Consider the following 21,312-nt stretch of genomic DNA (forward strand, 5'->3'; position numbering starts at 1 on the left):
AGGTGCTTTGTATTTCCCATCCCCAGTTGTCCTTGAGATGGTCGTGAGCTGCCATCTTGAACCACAACAATTTGTGTACTGAAAATACTCTGGAGGGTCATCCAGACTCAAAAGGGAACATAGAACAGTATAGCACAGTACGGGCCCTTCGGCCCACGATGTTGTGCCGAAACCAAGATCAAGCCATCCCACTCCCTATCATTCTAGTGTGCTCCATGTGCCTATCCAATAACCGCTTGAAAGTTCCTAAAGTGTCCGACTCCACTATCACAGCAGGCAGTCCATTCCACACCCCAACCACTCTGAGTAAAGAACCTACCTCGGACATCCCTCCTATATCTTCCACCACGAACCTTATAGTTATGCCCCCGAGTAACAGCTACATCCACCCGAGGAAATAGTCTCTGAACGTCCACTCTATCCCCCTCATCATCTTATAAACCTCTATTAAGTTGCCCCTCAACCTCCTCCGCTCTAAAGAGAAAAGCCCTTACTCCCTCAACCTTTGCTCATAAGACCTACCCTCCAAACCAGGCAGCATCCTGGTAAATCTCCTTTGCACTCTTTCCAGTGCTTCTACACCCTTCTTATAGTGAGGTGACCAGAACTGCACACAATATTCCAAATGTGGTCTCACCAAGGTCCTGTACAGTTGCAGCATAACCCCACGGCTCTTAAACTCAATCCCCCTGTTAATAAACGCTAACACAGTATAGGCCTTTTTCACGGCTCTATCCACTTGAGTGGCAACCTTCAGAGATCTGTGGATATGAACCCCAAGATCTCTCTGTTCCTCGACAGTCCTCAGAACCCTACCTTTGACCCTGTAATCCGCATTCAAATTTGTCCTACCAAAATGAATCACCTCGCACTTATCAGGGTTAAACTCCATCTGCCATTTTTCGGCCCAGCTCTGCATCCTATCAATGTCTCTTTGCAGCCTACAACAGCCCTCCACCTCATCCACTACTCCACCAATCTTGGTGTCATCAGCAAATTTACTGATCCACCCTTCAGCCTCCTCCTCTAAGTCATTAATAAAAATCACAAAGAGCAGAGGACCAAGCACTGATCCCTGTGGCACTCCGCTGGTAACTGGTCTCCAGTCTGGAAATTTTCCATCCACCACCACCCTCTGTCTTCTATGAGATAGCCAGTTACTTATCCAATCGGCCAAATTTCCCTCTATCCCACACCTCCTTACTTTCTTCATGAGCCAACCACGGGGGACCTAATCAAACGCCTTACTAAAATCCATGTATATGACATCAACTGCTCTACCTTCATCGACACACTTGGTTACCTCCTCAAAAAATTCAATCAAATTTGTGAGGCAAGACTTACCCTTCACGAATCCATGTTGACTATCCCGGATTAAGCTGCATCTTTCTAAATGGTCGTAAATCCTATCCCTCAGGACCTTTTCCATTAACTTGCCGACCACTGAAGTAAGACTAACTGGCCTATAATTACCAGGGTCATTCCTATTTCCTTTCTTGAACAGAGGAACAACATTCGCTACTCTCCAGTCCTCTGGCACTATCCCCGTGGACAAAGAGGACCCAAAGATCAAAGCCAAAGGCTCTGCAATCTCATCCCTTGCCTCCCAAAGAATCCTAGGATATATCTCATCTGGCCCAGGGGACTTAACGACCTTCAGGTTTTTCAAAATTGCTAACACATCTTCCCTCAGAACATCCGCCTCCTCCAGCCTATCAGCCTGTATCATACTCTCATCTTCAAAAACATGGCCCCTCTCCTTGGTGAACACTGAAGAAAAGTATTCATTCATCGCCTCTCCTATGTCTTCTGACTCCATGCACAAGTTCCCACTATCCTTGACCAGCCCTAACCTCACCCTGGTCATTCTTTTATTCCTCACATAAGAGTAAAAGGCCTTGGGGTTTTCCTTGATCCGACCTGCCAAGGACTTCTCACGCCCCCTTCTAACTCTCCTAAGCCCTTTTTTCAGCTCATTCCTTGCAAACTTGTAACCCTCAATGGACCCAACTGAACCTTGTTTTCTCATCCTTACATACGCTTCCTTTTTCCTCTTGATGAGACATTCAACCTCTTTTGTGAACCATGGTTCCCTCACTCGGCCATTTCCTCCCTGCCTGACAGGGACATACCTATCAAGGACACGCAGAATTTGTTCCTTGAACAAGCTCCACTTTTCATTTGTGCCTTTCCCTGACCGTTTCTGTTCCCATCTAATGCTCCCTAATTCTTGCCTAATCGCATCATAATTACCCCTCCCCCAATTATAAACTTTGCCCTGCCATACGGCCCTATCCCTCTCCATGGCAATAACGAAAGGCACCGAATTGTGGTCGCTATCTCCAAAGTGCTCTCCCACAACCAAATCTAACACTTGGCCCGGTTCGTTTCCCAGTACCAAATCCAATGTGGCCCCACCTCTTGTTGGCCTATCCACATATTGTGTCAGGAAACCCTCCTGCACACACTGCACAAAAACTGCCCCATCCGAACTATTCGACCTATAAAGATTCCAATCAATATTTGGAAAGTTAAAGTCACCCATGACAACTACTCTGTGACCTCCACACCTATCCATAATCTGCTTTGCAATTTCTTCCTCCACATCTCTATTACTATTTGGGGGCCTATAGACAACTCCTAACAACGTGACCGCTCCTTTCCTATTTCTAACTTCAGCCCATATTACCTCAGTAGGCAGATCCCCCTCGAACTGCCTTTCTGCAGCCGTTAAACTATCCTTGATTAACAATGCTACTCCACCACCTTTGTTACCACCTTCCCTACTCTTACTGAAACATCTATACCCCGGAACTTCCAACAACCATTCCTGCCCCGTTCTAACCATGTCTCCGTAATGGCCACAACATCGTAGTCCCAAGTACCAATCCACGCTCCAAGTTCACCTACCTTATTTCGGTTGCTCCTTGCATTGAAGTAGACACACTTCAACCCACCTTCCTGTCTGCCGGTACACTCCTGCGACCTTGATATCTTCCTCAGTACCTCACTACACCCAACACTGACTTCTGGACTACAGCTCCTTTTCCCATCCCCCTGACAAATTCATTTAAACCCCCCTGAAGAGCCGTAGCAAATTTCCCTCCCAGGATATTGATGCCCCTCTGGTTCAGGTGCAACCCATCCTGTTTGTACAGGTCCCACCTTCCCCAGAATGCGTTCCAATTATCCATGTAGATGAAACCCTCTCTCCTACACCATCCCTGCAGCCACGTGTTTATCTGCACTCTCTCCCTGTTCCTCAACTCGCTATCACGTGGAACTGGCAACAAACCAGAGATGACAACATGGTTTGTCCTGGCTCTCAGCTTCCACCCCAGCTCCTTAAATTCCTGTTTTAAATCCCCGTCCCTTCTCCTATCTATCCCTCTAACTAACGAGTTCCCAATAACTATTGCTCTCCTGCTCTCCCCCTTTCCCTTCTGAGCCACAGGGACAGACTCGGTGCTGGAGATCCGGTCACCGTGGCTTACCACTGGTAGGTTCCCTCCCCCCCCCCCCCCCCCCCCCTCCAACAGTATCCAAAGCGGAATACTTGTTGCTGAGGGGAACGACCACAGGGGATCCCTGTACTGACTGCTTCCTCCCAGCCCCTCTAACCGTCATCCATCTATCTTCATTCCTCGGAGTACCTATATCCCTGAAGCTTCTATCTATGGCCACCTCTGCCTCCCGAATAATCCGAAGTTCATCCAGCTCCAGTTCCCTAACGCGGTTTTTGAGGAGCTGCAGATGGGTGCACTTCCCACAAGTGAAATCAGCAGGGACACTGACGGCGTCCCTCACCTCAAACATTCTGCAAGAGGAACATTGCACTGCCTTCACTGCCATCCCCTCTAGATAACCGCCCAATTTATATACAGGTAAAAATAAAACACTTAACCAGCAACCACTGGGACCTGCACTATAAAAGCAAACTACAAACCTTCCCAGAATTCCCCATGGCCGACTTCCGGCTGCTCTGAAAAAAATCGTAAGTTAGTTTTATACTCACAGTAACGCTCAGCTCCGTCCTCCGACCGCTCGCTGCAGACTAGCCGCGAATCCCCGAGGTAAGTTTAGTTTTATACTCACAGTAATGCTCAGCTCCGCCCTCCGACCACTCGCTGCAGACTAGGCTGTTGTTGGCTCTATTCTCTCCACAGATGCGGTCAGACCTGCTGAGATTTTCCAGCATTTCTGTTTCTGTTGCCGAAAGCGCTCCCTCGGTGCTGTTAGGGATTTCCAGGGTTTTGACCCACTAACAATGAAGGGACAGTTCGATATTTCCACATTAAAATGGTGTGTTACTTGAAGGGGAACTTTCAGGAGGGACTACTAAGATTTAAACCCTCAACCTTTGATTCAAAGATGCTATCACCTTAGACAGTCAACTACTGCAGAAGCTAACCATCTTGAAGTTGCGTGCAGTCAAGTTCTGAACTACCAGATCATTCCCAGTTCCCCATTCTTGGGTTTTGAGATCACAGCTGACAGTTTGATAATTGCTCACGTTCAGAATGATATCTTCATGTACCTTATATCAAGGAGGGTAAAATTTGGATCAAGAGGCAAAAAGGAAAAATTGAGAATGTTGGGATGGAGTCAGAGTTAAAGACTGGTAGGTTTTTGAAAGTGGAGAGGGTGATAGGCAGGGCTTTTCAAAGGATCAGACTGTCATGGCTGATTGCGAGTGGAGGGTTTGGGAAATTGGAAGTAAAAGTAAGACAAACTCACATTATATAGCATCTTTCATTACTTTACGAATAAGTAAAGACATTGAAGCGCTGGAGAAAGAAAATTCTGAGTGCTTCTGGGAAAGAGGGACTTTAGTTACAAGGATAGAATGGAGAAGCTGGGGCTTTTCCCCTTTGAGAAGAGGAAGTTGAGTGGAAATTTGATAGAGATGTTCAAAATCATGAGGGATTTGGACAGAGTAGGTAAGGAGAAATTGCATTCTCCTTGGTGGAAGAGGTTGAGAACGAGAGAACAGCAATTTAAACTGAGAGTAAAAGAACTGGAAGTGATATGTGGAGAATATTTATTTTACGTAATGAGTGGTTCGGTTCAGGGATGCACCAACTGAGATTATTGTGGAGACAGGTTTAATTGTCTTTTCCAGTGGGAATTAAATAATTACCTGATGTGTAAGAATTTACATTGCTAAGGGGATAAAAATGAGGAATGGGATTCACTGGAAAGCTCTTGTAGCAAGCTGCCATGCACGCAATGGGCTGAATGGTCTCCTGTCTTGTAATCTTTCTATAGTTGTATGAGCCTATATAACCAGGAGAAGCGTTAATACAGAACTTATTTCTGAAAACAAGTTATTTCACTATATTGCTGTGTAGTTGTTCTACAAGAATGGCCACCCATTCCCTGCACATCGACCAGTGGGATTACGGATTCACATCTCGCACATGGAGCTTGGTTTGGATGTTCCCATCACACAGGAGGTACTTCAGGCACAGAAGAACAATGTGGTGAAGGTGGGCTTCACAGTGCGGAAGGCAGGAAGGTACGAAATCTCTGTCAAGCTTGGAGGATTGAATGTTGCCTACAGCCCATACTACAAGACATTTCAACCTGGTAGGTGTGAATATGTGTATTTTGTCTCTAGGGATGAGCTTATCTGTTTTATTTTCTCTCTATTGGTTGGTCCGCATTGTTAGCTTGCATTCACGCCTCCATAAATGAGTAGGTAGTTGGTCAAAAAATGCAGCTCCATACACTTGTCCTTTAATTTTCACTGCAAGATTTTTTTTCCTTTGTTGTGGGGGGAGCAGGATGGTATCGAATGATACTTGTCCTTCCTCATAGCGGTGACTGAAATCAGGAGTTCAGTGCATGTGGAGATGTGCTTACAAGTTCACTCATATTGGCTCTTCTTTCCCTTGCTCTGTCGTCTTATCATTGTCAATTGCTTAGTTGGGTGTTGATGTTCCAAGTGTGGTTTTATTGGCACTTAACTGTAACAATGCTTGTATCTTTTGTCTACTGTGTGTTATTGACCCTGCCAACAATTCCATTGTCCCATATATGTGTATTTTGTCTCTAGGGATGAGCTTATCTGTTTTCTGTAATTCACTTTGGTAGGAATAACAGATGTGTTGAGTATAGGGCTAACGGGAGGACTTTGAATAGTGTGGAGGAGCAGAGGGATCTAGGTGTATGTGTGCATAGATCCCTGAAAGTTGGGAATCAAGTAGATAAGGTTGTTAAGAAGGCATATGGTGTCTTGGCGTTTATTGGTAGGGGGATTGAATTTAGGAGTCGTAGCGTTATGTTGCAACTGTACACAACTCTGGTGCGGCCGCACTTGGAGTACTGTGTGCAGTTCTGGTCCCCACATTACAGGAAGGATGTGGAGGCTTTGGAGAGGGTGCAGAGGAGGTTTACCAGGATGTTGCCTGGTATGGAGGGGAGATCCTATGAGGAGAGGCTGAGGGATTTGGGATTGTTTTCGCTGGAAAGGCGGCGGCTAAGAGGGGATCTTATTGAAACATATAAGATGATTAGAGGTTTAGATAGGGTGGATAGTGATAGCCTTTTTCCTCTGATGGAGAAATCCAGCACGAGGGGGCATGGCTTTAAATTGAGGGGGGGTAGTTATAGAACCGATGTCAGGGGTAGGTTCTTTACCCAGAGGGTGGTGAGGGATTGGAATGCCCTGCCAGCATCAGTAGTAAATGCGCCTAGTTTGGGGGCGTTTAAGAGATCCGTAGATAGGTTCATGGACGAAAAGAAATTGGTTTAGGTTGGAGGGTCACAGTTTTTTTTTTTAACTGGTCGGTGCAACATCGTGGGCCGAAGGGCCTGTTCTGCGCTGTAATGTTCTATGTTCTATGTTCTATGTTCTATATGTGGATGAGGTTGGTTATAGTTCAACATATGTGAAGGCTTTGAATTTTATAAAGCTCAAGTTGTTGCTCAAAAAGAAAGGAAATTAAATTTTGTTCTTGGGAAGGACAGGAGAATAAGACTTGGTTGTATACTAATCTACAGCAGTAGATCCATGAATAAAAATTATGATTAGAATACATGGCCTACCTTGTCCGGAATTTAAGTTATAATAAAGCTTGGACCACTAAGATAGAAGTCTCCTTTCTTTGCTGCTTGTGTGGATTCAATTAGAAATGAATTTGTACATTCATAATCCAATTCTTCATCTGTAAATATTGTCCATGATTTCACAATATTGAATGCATACTAATAATGCACGTAGGAAGGAAAAATAAATGACACGCACATTGAATGAATTAAATTGAAATTGTTAAGAATGATGCTGAATAAGACCCAGAGGTCTAGTAGATAATCAACTCAACATATCCAACAATATAGAACTGCAATCAACACAGACGAAACAAGACTGAGCCAGAGGAAGCAGTGATTAAATTGCATGGAACTCTTGTTAGATCGTATCTTGAATGCTGAGTTCAATTCTTTACAAAAGAGACATTCGAGCACTGCAAAGTGGAGCCAAAGATCTGGAATTTTAAGCATGAGGTGGGTGTGCAGAATTGGGAAATTACCCTGTTTGCCACGGCCGCCTCTGGGTGGGGTTGCGATACCAGACACCAGAGAGACTGCCATGATGGGCAGAGCTGTGAGAGCGAGAAGAGGGATGGACTTGAGACCAGGGGTTGCAGGGAGAGATTTGTGAGAGCGAAGAGAAGAGTGAGCTAGAACACGGTGGTAAGTGTTTAAACTTTTTTAAAAAGTACAATTTTGCTGAAAAAGATCCATTTGTGCTAACTCCATTTCCTGTTAGGTCTTCAATCCATGCCAATATGTTACCCTGTACACCATCAGCTTTTATTTTCTGCAGTAACCTTTGATGTGGCACCTTTTTTGGAAATCTAAGTACAGTACATCCACTGGTTTCCCTTTATCCAATGCACATGTGATTCTTTCAAAAACTCCAATAAATTGGTTAAACATGATTTCCAACTTGCAAAACCATGATTTGGAAGGAGCCTTGGTGAGTTGCTGCAATGTATCTTGTAAACAGTACACGCTGTTGCCACTGTGCGGGTTGTGGATTACTGAATGTTTAAGATGGTGGATGGGTGGCCAATCAAATGCTTTTGTTTGCGTGGTGTTGAGCTTCGAGTGCTGGAGCCTGACTTATCCAGGCAAGCAGAGTGTATGCATCACACACCTGAGTTGTGCCTTGTAGATGGTGGACAGGCTACGGGAATCATGTGAGTTACTCACCACAGACTAAGGCCTTTGACTTGCTCTTGTAGCTTCAGTGTTTGTGTCCTTTAATTGTCTAATCAATGGTAACCTCATGATGTTGATGGGAATTTAGGCATAGAAATACCATTGAATATCGGTTGGATTCCCTCTTGCTAGAAATGGTCATTGCCCGATGCTTGTCAGACCCAAATATGGCTCGGTATTTGATAATGTTTAAGATGTGCTTTAGCATTTAAGCTAAAGGCACCATATAAATGAAAGTCGCCATTTATCTGAACTTGTGAACAAAAGCACCATACAATCCAACAGAAAAAGGATACTGGATTTCAGTGTTTATGTTATAAGCAGTTATGTATCTTGGGCTTCATGCGATATAGTTTATTTTCCACCAATTACACAAAATTATAACTGCATGAAACTCCATTTCATTCCATGTCTGACCTCACTAAATTTCACATGAGTAGTTTTGATGCCAGGACCAAAAGTTGGAAAAATGGTAATTTTCTCTTCTCAGTAGTCAAAATAAATCATACATTTCAGTATCTGATACTGAAACAGCTCAAATGTATTTCTTTCTCCCCCCACCGCCCCCCCCTCCCCCCTGCATTCCCCCCCATTTTATAGGAGTTGTATTTCCAGCAAAAACAAAAATTCTCTACCACTTCTCCACTCTGGTACTGACCAGCGGACAACAGCACACGTTGCAGATTGCTCCACGTGATGAATATGATAACCCGACAAGTAATGCATTGGCCCTCATTGATCAGGATAACTACAAAGTGCAGATCAAAGAGGTGAGTAATGAGTTGCCTGCAAGCAAGCATTTTTAGAGATCCTGCATTAAAACTCGGTCTGTTTACTGTTTTCTTAAATGCCTGCTGTTACTAAAATTCTGCATTGTCCTCCAACCTTCAGAGAATGTTATATTCGGGCGATGCAGATAATCTGAAAATATATTCCCCTAGTTTTCCTATTGCTCTGACGTTTCCTAACATTCTTGAAGTAGTATTGCAGACATTTTGCTCGAGTGCAGATTATTCTTCTATTGTTGCTGCTCTCCCTGTTGCCAACCTAAGCTTTTTAAGAGACAATAGTCTGGATGTATGGATAGTGATGGTAGAGGCTACAACATTCTTTCCATTACATGGCTGACCAGGAATCTCTCCAGCTGTTGTCCCCTGCCATTGGTATGTGTTGGAAGGAGTTCCAGAATGATACTCAACCTGATTGACCATATTATGAACACACCTCCTTTGCCATCAAGTCCTGGAGTAGGATTTGAACCCACAGCTTCTGGTTCAGAGGCTGGGGTGCTACCCCCTGTGCCAGAAGGCCTCCCCAATCTGATGTGTATGAGGGGTTATTTGCCAGGAGGTTTTTTGGTAGTGCCAACTTTAACCTTCCTCCCTTCCATTCATTATTCCATCAAGTAGCTTCAAAGACAGGTTTACTTTTATCTAGATGGGAACATTTAAGCGGTTATTGGATAGGCACATGGAGCACACCAGGATGATAGGGAGTGGGATAGCTTGATCTTGGTTTCAGATAAAGCTCGGCACAACATCGTGGGCCGAAGGGCCTGTTCTGTGCTGTACTGTTCTATGTTCTATGTTCTAGATGTCCTTGGGAAAATTATAACGGGATAGCAAGGTAAATTGAAGCAGTGAGTGTTGGAATGCTTCATTGAATCTAACCCTAAGATGTGTTTGGTTTCTGCAGTTTCAATAACACACCTTGATGTGATGTTACAGGCTTTCAAAACTCCTCTTCAGAAATGGCATAACACTATTGCTTCAATTAGCACAGTTGCCAAGTTTCAGAAATTGATTGAGGCAAAATATTGGATGAGGTGTTCTAATTAGTGTCATCCACATTTACAGTACTCTAAGATGTAAAGCTTCTACAATGAGGTAATTCCGGATTTGAAAGTGTAGAATTTTAAACACCGGCTCCCCCAGGGAGCAAATTGTCTTGGCCGCAGGTGGTAGGAGACTCTAGCAGAATAGTGAAGGGTGGAAAAAAATCAAGACACTTCACTTTTACCCTGAAATGGAAATATGTTTAAATGTAAGGATTGATGTTCCTCAATGGGCCATTTATTTTTAGTAGATGAGATTCAAAACACTGAATTTATTTGTAAGCTACTTTCTCCCCTTTTCACCCAGTTAAGTTGTTTCCATCCTGTTCACTGTTTTCGATAAAGGAGAAGGAATTGATAGGTACTGCACATTCAGGCTTCCACTGATTCTGCTGTGGGATAAACACTAGAAGATGTGCATCATAAGCACTGAGTGGCTCTCTTTCTGTCTCCCTTTGGGAAGAGCTTGGCCTCGACTCTGCACAGCCCCATAGCAAAGCAGCTGAAATCAATTATCTCAGTAAATGGAAGATCATGGGTGTAACCGTATCCAATACGTTATGCTATGTGCACTCTACTGCCTGTAGGTTTTTGAATTTTCAAATACTTTCACTGAGATTGTGAAAACAGTCTATAAAAAACATAACTTGCTGCAAATCTATAAATCACTTGTATTTCTATCCGTCACTTGTATTTCAGCTTGGTGCCCCTGAAAATGAAGCATCAGATGTTTTGTTTAACAAAACCATTTCTTCGAATAAGACAATGTGCCTAGTGCTCCTGAACTTGACGTTGTGGAGAAAAGGTTGTTTTCGAGCATCTGTTACCTATTGGGATCAATTGATTGGTAATGGGGTATTTGACATCATCATTCTTAGTGGTGAGTAAAACTTGAAGCCTAAATTTTGAGATCCAAGCTTACACCTTTTTCAGTTGACCTTGCAAACTACTGAACCATCCCCAACCATCCTTAGCTTTCTAAGTCCTTGAAGGTCTTGTTGTTTACCAGATCTGTGCTCATTTTCTTCCAGTGCCATATTTGACTTCCTCTAATCAAGTTTTAGTCCCCGAAACACTACTGAAATGGCTCTGATCAAAATCATAACCAGCATCCAATTTGACTGTGACCAATGAAAACCATTCTTTCTCATCCATCCCAACTCGCCCACAATCTTTGATAGGGTCAACCTCATCATCTACCTCTGATGCCTCACCTCCATCATCCAGTTAGGGTGTTGACATTGCTTTCATTTGGTTCCATTCTTATTTGTCTAGTCATAGCCTGTGAATCACCTGCAAAGGCTTTTCTTCCCACTCTTCCACAATAGCCTTGTATTTCTCATGTTGCCCCTCTGCATCATCATTGGACAGCATGTTGTCAGGGTCCACATTTACACTGCTGACATCAAGCTCAACTTACCACATCTCTCCCGACCTAGTGCCTCCACCATCTGTGATTTTGTCATACTGATGAATCCAGTATTGAACAAGCTGAAATCTTTACCAAAATTGTTGAGAAGACTGAAGTCATTATCTAGCTGCCATCTCTATCCCTGTCCCTGTTAATTGCCTTGAGACTAAGTCAATATTTCAAATATTGATGTCATATTTAATGCTGGCATGAACTTCGATGTACCACTCTATTTACTGTCTATTTACAAGTCTGCAACATTGTTTGATTCTACCCATTTCATATTATGTGTCTGAAACCCTCATCCATAACTTTGATGCCACTGGATTTGATTATTCTAATATTCTCCTGTACATCCTGCCATCTTCCGCTCTCCACAAACTTCAGCTTATCCAAAACTGATGTCTGTATTCTAGGTCACACCAAGTCCTGTCCTCCCATGACACCTTTACTTGCTAGTTTCTGAGATTTTAAAAATTCTCATCCTTGTTTTCAGATCTCTCCATGGCCTTTTGTCCTTGTCTATCTCTGAAACCTCCTCCAAACCTACACCTTGGTCAGATTTCTGTGCTCCTCCAGCTCTAACATTTTCTGTATCCCCATAATAGTCCAAAGATGTGCGGGTTAGGTTGATTGGCCAGGTTAAAAATTGCCCCTAAGAGTCCTGGGATGCGTAGGTTAGAGGGATTAGCGGGTAAATATGTGGGGATAGGGCCTGGGTGGGATTGTGGTCGGTGCAGACTCGATGGGCCGAATGGCCTCCTTCTGCACTGTAGGGTTTCTATGATTTCTATAATCACTTCTCCATAATAAAACCAAAGTACCGCGGATGCTGGAAATCTGAAATTGAAACAGAAAATGCTGGAAAAACTCAGCAGGTCTTTCAGCATCTGTGGAGTGAGAAACTGAGTTAATAGTCCGAGTCAAATATGACTCTTCTACAGAGCAGTTCTGAGTATCACAGTTTAAGTATTGCTTCGGAAGGAGTGTAGCATAAAATTACCTAAATTTATACCAGAGTGCCATGGGTTAAATTGAAAAAACCAGAGTTGTGTTTCTGGAGTTTAGAAGATTGGAGGAGTTTTCATGATGATGAAGGTAATAGATAAGGTAGATTGAGAGAAAGTATTTCTACTGGTTGGGCATTAAGGGGGCATGGTCTAAAAATTTGAGCTGGCCTTGCAGGGGGAAATTAGAGAATACATCTGCTTATAAAGAGTGATGAAACTTTAGAGCTTTGTTAAATTTCAAATTTAAGATTGATGATTATTTGTTAATCAAGGGTATTAAGGGATTTGAGCCAAAGACAGCTATATGGAGTTAGTTAGAAGATCAGTCATGATCTCATTGAATGATGGAATAGGCTTGAGGGGCTAAATGGCCTGTTCCTGTTCCAATGTTCCTTCAGCCGCCAATGCCCGAAGCTCTGGAATTCCCTTCTAAACCTTTGTCTGAACTTCTCTCTCCTCTTTTAACCTCTAAGCTTTTAGCCATCTGTCCTGTTAGCTCGTTTTGTGGCCTGGTGTCAAGCTTTGTTTGGTAATGCTTCTATGAAGTAACTTGAAGCATTGCACTACTTTAAAGGTACTATATAAATGGTTATTGTTGTGGAAATTCCACATCAGACCAGCTTGCCCAGAGTACTATTTCAGATCAGGTGCTGATGCTTATGGTCTTGGTCATTGATTTTCAATAACAGAAGGCAATGTTAGGACTTAAGGCTTTAATCTCTTTAAGCTTTTCTGAGGAAACGGCCTTGCTGGGAACATGGAAATTGCCTTGCTGGGAACGTGGCAACTATCTACTATTTGCAGAAGTGAACTCAAGAGTTCACTGTCTGGGGAAATCGCATGAGTAGACTTGCATTCCATCATTCCTTGTTACAGCTTTCCTGAAAAGACCCTTGAGAAAGACACTGCTTGGGATTGTAGCACTTGACAAAAAATGAGTGATTAATACTGACCTAAAGGAACCTGCATTCCTGACTAAAGGGGTTTCTGTGTGGAAAGAATTGTGTATTAACTATTTGTCTTTTCTTGACATTAGAAAATGAAAAGAACACAGTAGAAAAGAACGTGTCAACTCCAGGAACCAGTGTTTACTTCGAAGCGTACTTATACAGCACAGCAAATTATGCTCACTCTCAGTGGCAAATGTCACCAATCACAACTGCCACCATGGGTCGACACCCATCAACTAACACAGATGAAGAAGAAGATGAAAAAGATTTGGATCAGGAAAATCTGACAGCTGAGAAAGTGAAGAAACCCAAAAAGGTTTATTGTTACATATCACCAAAGGTAAGAAAGCTTCCACTGCGTTGAGAAATTGTCCTGAAAGTTAACATTAGAACTAAAGCATCAGAGACTGAAATATGGGTCGGAACACAGGGAAGGCTAGCAAAATGGTACAGAAAGGCATTGGAAACGGCCTGGGGGGTGAGAGGAGGTGCCCTCCTGATGCCATGTCATTTTAGCACAAATTGGAAAGCTGGCTGACGATGCCCATTGGGACCCAAGTGAACCACTGAAGTGGCCAGTTAAAGGTTTCTCTATATCCCTTCATGGCATTTTGCGAGCAGAAAGAGGAGATTGCAGGCGATCCCTAGTAACCTCCCAGGCGGGTTCCAGAAGGGGTAGGTTGCTCACAGGGTGGGGAGTTTCTGGCAGCAATGGACACAATCGCTGCAGTGGCACAGCCTGCCCTCCATGATCTTGCCCTGATCCTTGCTGCAGCCTGCCTACCTGACCCCAATGCTTTCCATCCCCATTGACTTGATTTTGAGGGTGCATGTTCCATCGATGTGTTCTCATCCTCATGATGAAGTCTCAGTATGGTCATGGTCACTACTGAGGCTGCTGTGCTGCCAGCCTTCTGATTGGCAGCAGCCCTGGCATCATGCCACTAGCAAAATGTGACCCTATGTCGCACCAAAGCAGTCACCCCCAATTTTGGTCTTTGTGGCAGGACACTTGTGACCTCCATAGAATTTTGCCTCAGGTCTCTGGATCACTTACAATTTCATGGCTCCTAATCTCGAAGGAAAACTCTTTTTTTTAAAAAAAGAACACTGACTGTTTACCCCCAAAGATGGCATGTATACAAATGTTACTGCTACAAGGTGATACTTCCCACATCGGCTACTGTGAAGCCATAGGTTAAAGGTAATGCTTGTAATTGCTTAGCTGGGAGAGAAAGTCAATAGAGACAGGTGGTAAGTGAAAGCTAGTTACTTCTATCGTTAGATAGGGAGGAGAATATTACAGTATGAATTATGCACTTCTTATCAAGCAGCTCAGTAGTAATATTGGCAGGTGCTTTAGAGCATGTTTGTTGTGTTATGATCTTGGTAGAGACCCCAGTAACATGTTTTGCTTTTTTAAAAACTGGAAACCCAGGTATTTACTGAAAGGATGAAGCCACAAGATTCATGGTTTAAACAAAAGAATTTTACGACATTAAAATAAAAGAACATTACTCTAATGTAAATAGTTGGTTACATTAAAGATATTAGAAGTATAATTAACAGTCACTAATCTCATCCAAACTGCTCTAATCAAATTTCCTTCCACACCCATTTGACTTGCACCCCACCCCCAATAACCCGTCAGATACTTAGCAGAAATTAAAAGTTTGTCTGAGGACTGTTTCAAAGATTAATTTAAAGGTTGAGATTTCTTGGACCTTCTGTTTGCTTCCAGCAAAGGTGTCCTTTCAATCTCCTCCGACAGTATCTCACCCATAGACTGCCTGGCCAACAAAGGCTTTGCTAGCCTCATAAGCATAGCCACCATGGGCAGAACTCACCTGGTTCTATTATTCTTTAACTCCTGGGTCTTGCTCTTCTTCTCAGCTTAGCCATTAACTCCCTATTAGGAGTCTTTCAGTTAGGAAGAGTTTTAAACTTTCTGTCAACATACAGAATTTCACTGATTGCTGCTTGAAAGTGATGTTTCCTGCACCAGACCTGTTCTAAACAAAAACTTGAACTCCTGCTTGAAACTGAGCTGCACCCACAATTTACTCGCCTTTATAATTCTGGTTGACTCATTGCTATTCTGTTGTTTATCTCCCATGCAACTTGGTCACATGATCATTTACTGGAAGCCAGGTGCTTTACCAGAAATCCCCTTTCAGAGAAATCTGGTTCTTATCACCCCCCATCATAAAATATAGGTTTTCCCCAAAAGCACATGGGTCATTTTACTGGGGACGATACCTTTGTACCTTGGCAGTTTAGTCAGGCAGAGCACAATCTTGCATGCAGTCTAGTTTCCATTCAAATAGTTTGATGTTTGAAATTGAATGTAAGAGTGAACATTCACATTTAAAGTGGCTGTTTTTTCTTGATTCTACTTTCAGTTCAAGATGCAAGGAAGTGAAAAAAAGGACTTGTATTTATGCTGTGCCTGTCACAATTTCATGTTCCCAACTGTTTTATAGCCAGTGAAGTACTTTTGAAGTGTCACTATTGTATCAAAATGTCTCAAACCTGGATATTCTAGGGATTCACAGCATGTGAACTAATTTAATGTTATACAATATCAAACTACAACTGAATCTGAAACTCTGGACCAAATAAGCAAGAATTGCGATATATTAGAATGGTTTATAATTGACTGTGCTGGGTTTTACCAGACTCGAATGTAACTGTGCACTCCATTCTGAGGTAAGCTCATTGGAATAGCTTCAGGTGCAGATCAAGACAGGGTGTAAGTTTTGAATGTGGAAAATAGTGTGTTCATGCAGTTTAAATATGTGGAGACATTTGAAATGGAGACAAAAATCTGCAAATCTTTAAAGAGCTCCAAAAATCATTATTAACCTTTGCCAAGACTGAAGGGTTGTGAAATTCGGGCAATGAATTCCAGACGCCGACCACCCTCTGGGTAAAAAGGCTTTTCCTCATGTCTCCTCTAATCCTTCCACCAATCAGCTGAATCACATAATTGACCTCTCAGCAAGGAGAAACACGTCTTTCCTGTCTCCTCTACCTAGCCCCCTCATAATTTTGTGTACCATAATTAGGTCACCCCTAAACCACCTCTGTTCTAAGGAAAACAACCCTAGCCTATTCAGTCTTTCCTCATAGTTGCAATTTTCAAACCCTGGCAACATTCATCTAATTCTAATCTGCACTCTCTCCAGAGAAACTATGTCCTTCCTGTAATGTGGTGACTGGGACTGTACACACAATTTCAGCTGTGGCCTAACCAGCATTTTATACAGTTCCAGCATTACATCCCTATTTTTGTATTCAATGCTTCACCCAATAAAGGAAAGCCGTCTATACGCTTACTCTTGAATCCTCTGCCACTCTTACATCCTCCTGTTTATTGAGTGTTCTCTTGCTTTGTTTTCCCTCCCCAGATGTATTGCCTCTCGCTTCTCTGGATTGAATTAATATGATGTGGAGATGAATTAATATGCCACGTTTCACCCACTTAAGCAAACCATTGATATTCTGGACGAGCAGCTATTCTCCATTATGAACTACACGCCAATTTTTCAGTCATTTGCAAATTTCCCAATCATAACTCCCACATTTAAACCTCAATTATGAATACATACAACAATCAGCAAAGGCCCCAATAGTGAGCCCTGTGGAATGCCACTGTGGATGCTTTCCCTTCATTAAAGCATCCATTAACCATTACTCTTCGTTTCCTGTCACTGAACCAATTTTGGATCCAACTCGGCATATTCCCCTGTATCCTATGGGTCTTTACTTTTCTGACCAGTCTGCCATGTGTCACATGTCTTGCTGATATCCATGTAGACAACGTCCAGTGCACTACCATCATTATTCCTCCTTGTCACTTCCTCAAACAAATTTTAAATTAGTGAAACACAATCTTTCCATAACAAAACCATGCTGACTATCCCCGATCAATCTGTGCCTTTCTAAGTGACAGCTTATTCTGTCTATCGAAATTGATTCCGATATTTGCCCATCACCGAGTCAGATTGACAGGCCTATAATTCCTAGTCTATCCCTTGCACCCTTTTTAAATAATGGTACAACATTCGCTGACCTCCAGTATTTTCTCTCGCATTATGCTTATTGTATCTAAAATTTCACACCCCTCTTTAACTAGAATGTCTGCATTATTCATCTCCTCAGTGTAGACAATGTACTCATTGAGAACTCGGCCCGCTTCTTCTGAAACAACCCACAAGTTACCATGGACATTTCTTATAGGCCCTACACTTAGTTATTCTCTTGTTCCTAATGTATTGATGAAACATCTTCGGATTTTCGCTGATTTCATTTTTTTTTGTTGCTTTCTCTCATTTGCTTTCTTAATTTCCTCCTTTACTTCACCCTGTACTTTCTATACTCTAGGCTTTCTACAGTATTAAACTTTTTGTGACTGTCAAGCTTTCTTTTTCTGCTTTATCTTACCCAACATGCTTCTGGATAAGCAGGGAGCTCTAGATTTGGCAGCACCACTCTTTTCCCTTGAGAATATGTCTATACTGTGCCTTAGAATCTTGCTTTTGAATACCTCCACTGATTTGACAGTTTTCTCTTCTCGTAGCTGTATGCAGTTCACTTTCACCAGTTCACCTCTCAGCTTTGTGAAATTTGTTTTCCCTCAATTTAGAACTTTTAGTCCTGTTCTATCTTTGTCCGAAAGCCCGAGCTCAAGTTTCTGCAGCCAGTGACACTTCCTGCACATGTGGTTGTCTAGGACACCAGTAACATCCATGGCTTCCCATATATTACAGGAAACCCAAGCTGCCAATGTGTGTCTGCAGAAAAGTCATGGTGCAATCCAGCACTTGACCTTTTGTTTAATTACTATTGTCTGTACCTTTTACAACATCATTCCCATCAGTAAAGATTACAGCATCCTTGCAATGTGGTGAATCCAGCTACTGGGTTATAGCTGACTGTTGCTGTCAGTGGATGTTCCATCTGTATTCTGCCTGGTAGCTGCAGATTTCCATGCAAAGTGGTACAACTCTGTATGTAACCCTATGCTGACCAGGAATATGTGAAGGCAACTCCACAACATCATTGTCAAATAGGTGTATTAAAGCTTGGTGATGTGTTACTGGGCATGGCCAATAAGGTCACACTGGCTGAAGGCTGTCTTTAATGCAGTGCCACTGAAAATAATAGCATAGAATAGCATGATTAAGCCCTTCCTGAGCTCTTTGTGGATTGGGGTCAACCAGAATGAATGATTGTCTCCCCTTGAGATGAGTAGAACATTTTTGGAACTGCCTATGTTCAATATTATGAAAATATTTTCATGTCCAAGTTTAATGTGTAGCTTTACTAGAATTCATCAGATAGGTTATGTTGTTTTGGTATGAGGGACACCAAGCTATCTTCTTTGTAATTTGCCCTTTGGCTTATACAAATTAAACCATGTACATTTTATTCCCATCTCATAAGGACATAGGACTTGGGAGCAAGAGTAGGCCCTTCAACCCTGCACCACTACTGAATAAGATTATGGTTGTCCTGGTTGTGGTCTCAACTCCACTTTCTTGTCTGTCCCCCATAACCCTTGACTCCTTTGTTTACCAAAAATCTATCTAACTCAGCTTTGAAGAAATTCAATGACCCAGTCTCCACTGCCTGCTGGGGAGGAGAATTCCATAGGCTAATGATCCTTGAAGAAAAGATTTCTTCTCATTTCCATCTTAGAAGAGAGACCTCTCATTCTTAAAGCGAGTCCACTAGTTCTAGTCTCCTAAATTCAAGCCACCCTTATCTTCAGAATTTTCCCCACTGGAAAAGCTAAGGAGCATTCGGTTTATAAGTTATTGCCAATTTTGTCTTCCCTTCTTGTTACCTAAGTGCTAACCGTCCTCTGGCGATTCATAGTCAGGATTAAGAGGCTATTTAGCTGCTGAGGCAACTGTAACTGAATCTAAACTTGTCTTTACCTCGTGCCCTTTTGTCCTTGCCTTCATGAAGGGTGATTCATAAAAGTCAGGAATTGCAATCCTGGCCGTTTGAATTTTCTGTTCTCTCATTTCCTTTAACTAAGGGTTACTGCATCCTATTATCTCACAACTTCTTCTCCACTGGGCCCAGCAATGCCAATGCAGAAAGTCACTACTTGGGAACTTGTGGGATCTCTCATCTCTTAACCTCCACTGGAACATGCTTAAACTAAGCAATTCACAGCAAAGTGCTTGGTAAGCGGAACAGTAAACAGAATATTTGTTTTCCAGCAATTCTCGGTGAAGGAGTTTTACTTGAAAATCATCCCTTGGAGACTTTTCACTTCCAGAGTATGTCCGGGAACAAAGGTGGGTCTGGAGTCCACACTGACAATGAGGTTTTTTTTTGAGGGGGGGCACAGCGGGGTGGCGGTGGGTGTTGTTGGGGTTGGGGGGGGCTGGTGGGCTGGCAGCAGGTGTTGAGGTGGGTGTTGAGGTGGGTGGTGTGCTGATTCTCAATTGGTGTTTAATTATGTTATATGGTAAGGGCAAGGTGGTATTGACCAGATCTATCCAATGTTTAATTTCTGAGAGTTAACTAATTTCAGCTAAAGTAACAGGAAGGTTCTACAATTGACATCCATCACAGGTTTATGGGAAGAATTAACTGTGGTGTTATCAGTCCTCATTACAGATCAGTGAACTTTCACTGGCCGGCTACCAAATGTAGGCACCCAGTGAAGGCAGGCTCAAAATCAGTTGTGATGCTTCCCCCATCTTCCACTGTAACATAAACAGTCTGCTTCTGTCCAAACGCAATAATATAGATTGGCTGCTTGGATAGGTTGCTGGCAGATTAACAGGTCCTGAAGAAGAAACTCAGCAGAAGTCAGTAGTTTCAGTAGAATACAGAAGAAGTGAAGAGGGAAAATTGATGGAAAAAAAAATTGTGCCCTTTATTTTCTCAGTTTTACTACCATGGTCCAGACCCAGTGCACAAGTTCCTGACTCTAGTGGTGGATGATGGGATACAACCTCCTGTGGAGCTCAGCTGCAAAGAAAGAAACATTATGGCAGCAACATTTATCCGTTTCTTACACAAGAACATTGGTAATGATTAAAACTTTCAATTCTTGTACTTTTCTGTTGTGTAGGTGTTTTGCGTGAGAGAGCATGTTGCTGTTAACTTGAGGAAAAATTAAACTGGACAGCTAAAGAGGACGCATTAGCATCAGAACTGTGCCAAATAATGCTTGGATAAGAATTCCATCCCCTGATTTCCCATCCGGCAAATCGCCCATGTCTTCAGGTCAGGCAACAGAGGGGTTTTGAGGAGCTGCCAAGTGGTGGCTAGGCACTTATTAGGGTGTGAAAGGGAAGAAAAACTGGCAGCTGAGTCAATTTGAATCATTCGATCATGTCTTCATGTGGCTGGATCAAGTTACAGCTGTCTATCCCATTGCCTCAGGACTACTGCATATAAATGGGCATGAGAGACTATTCGAGGAAAGCAAAATTTGTTTAAGAAAAAGAAAAGGTTTGTTGTATTGAGACCAGTCTACATCACCATGTTCAACTATCTTCTGCCACTTCAGTTCATTCTCACTCTCCTGTATAAACATACTTGGTATTAAATGTCTGTGCAAAATTGTTTCAGACATTTAAGATTTTTATACAGTCAGCAACAATGTTCATTTACATGCTTGTCACATTGTAAATCGGTCATATGAAATTATAGTCTACCATGTATTCTACCATGTATTTTAAATTGCTCCAACCATAGGAATTGAACATATAATCGAAATTGGTACTTTAGGCAACATAAAGGGACATTCTACATTGTCAGAGTGATGTACTTTGGATGACATACTTTAAACTGAGGGCTCAATTGGCTGCTTAAAGGACTTCGATAACCATTATGTATCCTACTTGGGAT

The 21,312-nt window shown here is 42.5% G+C and overlaps 1 protein-coding gene across 4 annotated transcripts in view; it reads left to right on the forward strand.

The window, feature by feature from the left end:
* arel1 (apoptosis resistant E3 ubiquitin protein ligase 1) overlaps nucleotides 1-21,312 on the forward strand; it is a 76,361-nt gene that overhangs the window by 25,519 nt on the left and 29,530 nt on the right. For all 4 annotated transcript variants that reach the window (XM_078234339.1, XM_078234340.1, XM_078234341.1 and 1 more), the window contains exons 7-12: nucleotides 5,352-5,589; nucleotides 8,827-8,996; nucleotides 10,760-10,940; nucleotides 13,518-13,771; nucleotides 19,668-19,745; nucleotides 20,345-20,486. In XM_078234339.1, coding sequence (XP_078090465.1) covers nucleotides 5,352-5,589; nucleotides 8,827-8,996; nucleotides 10,760-10,940; nucleotides 13,518-13,771; nucleotides 19,668-19,745; nucleotides 20,345-20,486 — 1,063 coding nt within the window. The remainder of the gene's footprint in view (nucleotides 1-5,351; nucleotides 5,590-8,826; nucleotides 8,997-10,759; nucleotides 10,941-13,517; nucleotides 13,772-19,667; nucleotides 19,746-20,344; nucleotides 20,487-21,312) is intronic.

Source organism: Mustelus asterias, chromosome 18 (assembly GCF_964213995.1).
Source record: "Mustelus asterias chromosome 18, sMusAst1.hap1.1, whole genome shotgun sequence".
NCBI classification, from domain to species: domain Eukaryota; kingdom Metazoa; phylum Chordata; class Chondrichthyes; order Carcharhiniformes; family Triakidae; genus Mustelus; species Mustelus asterias.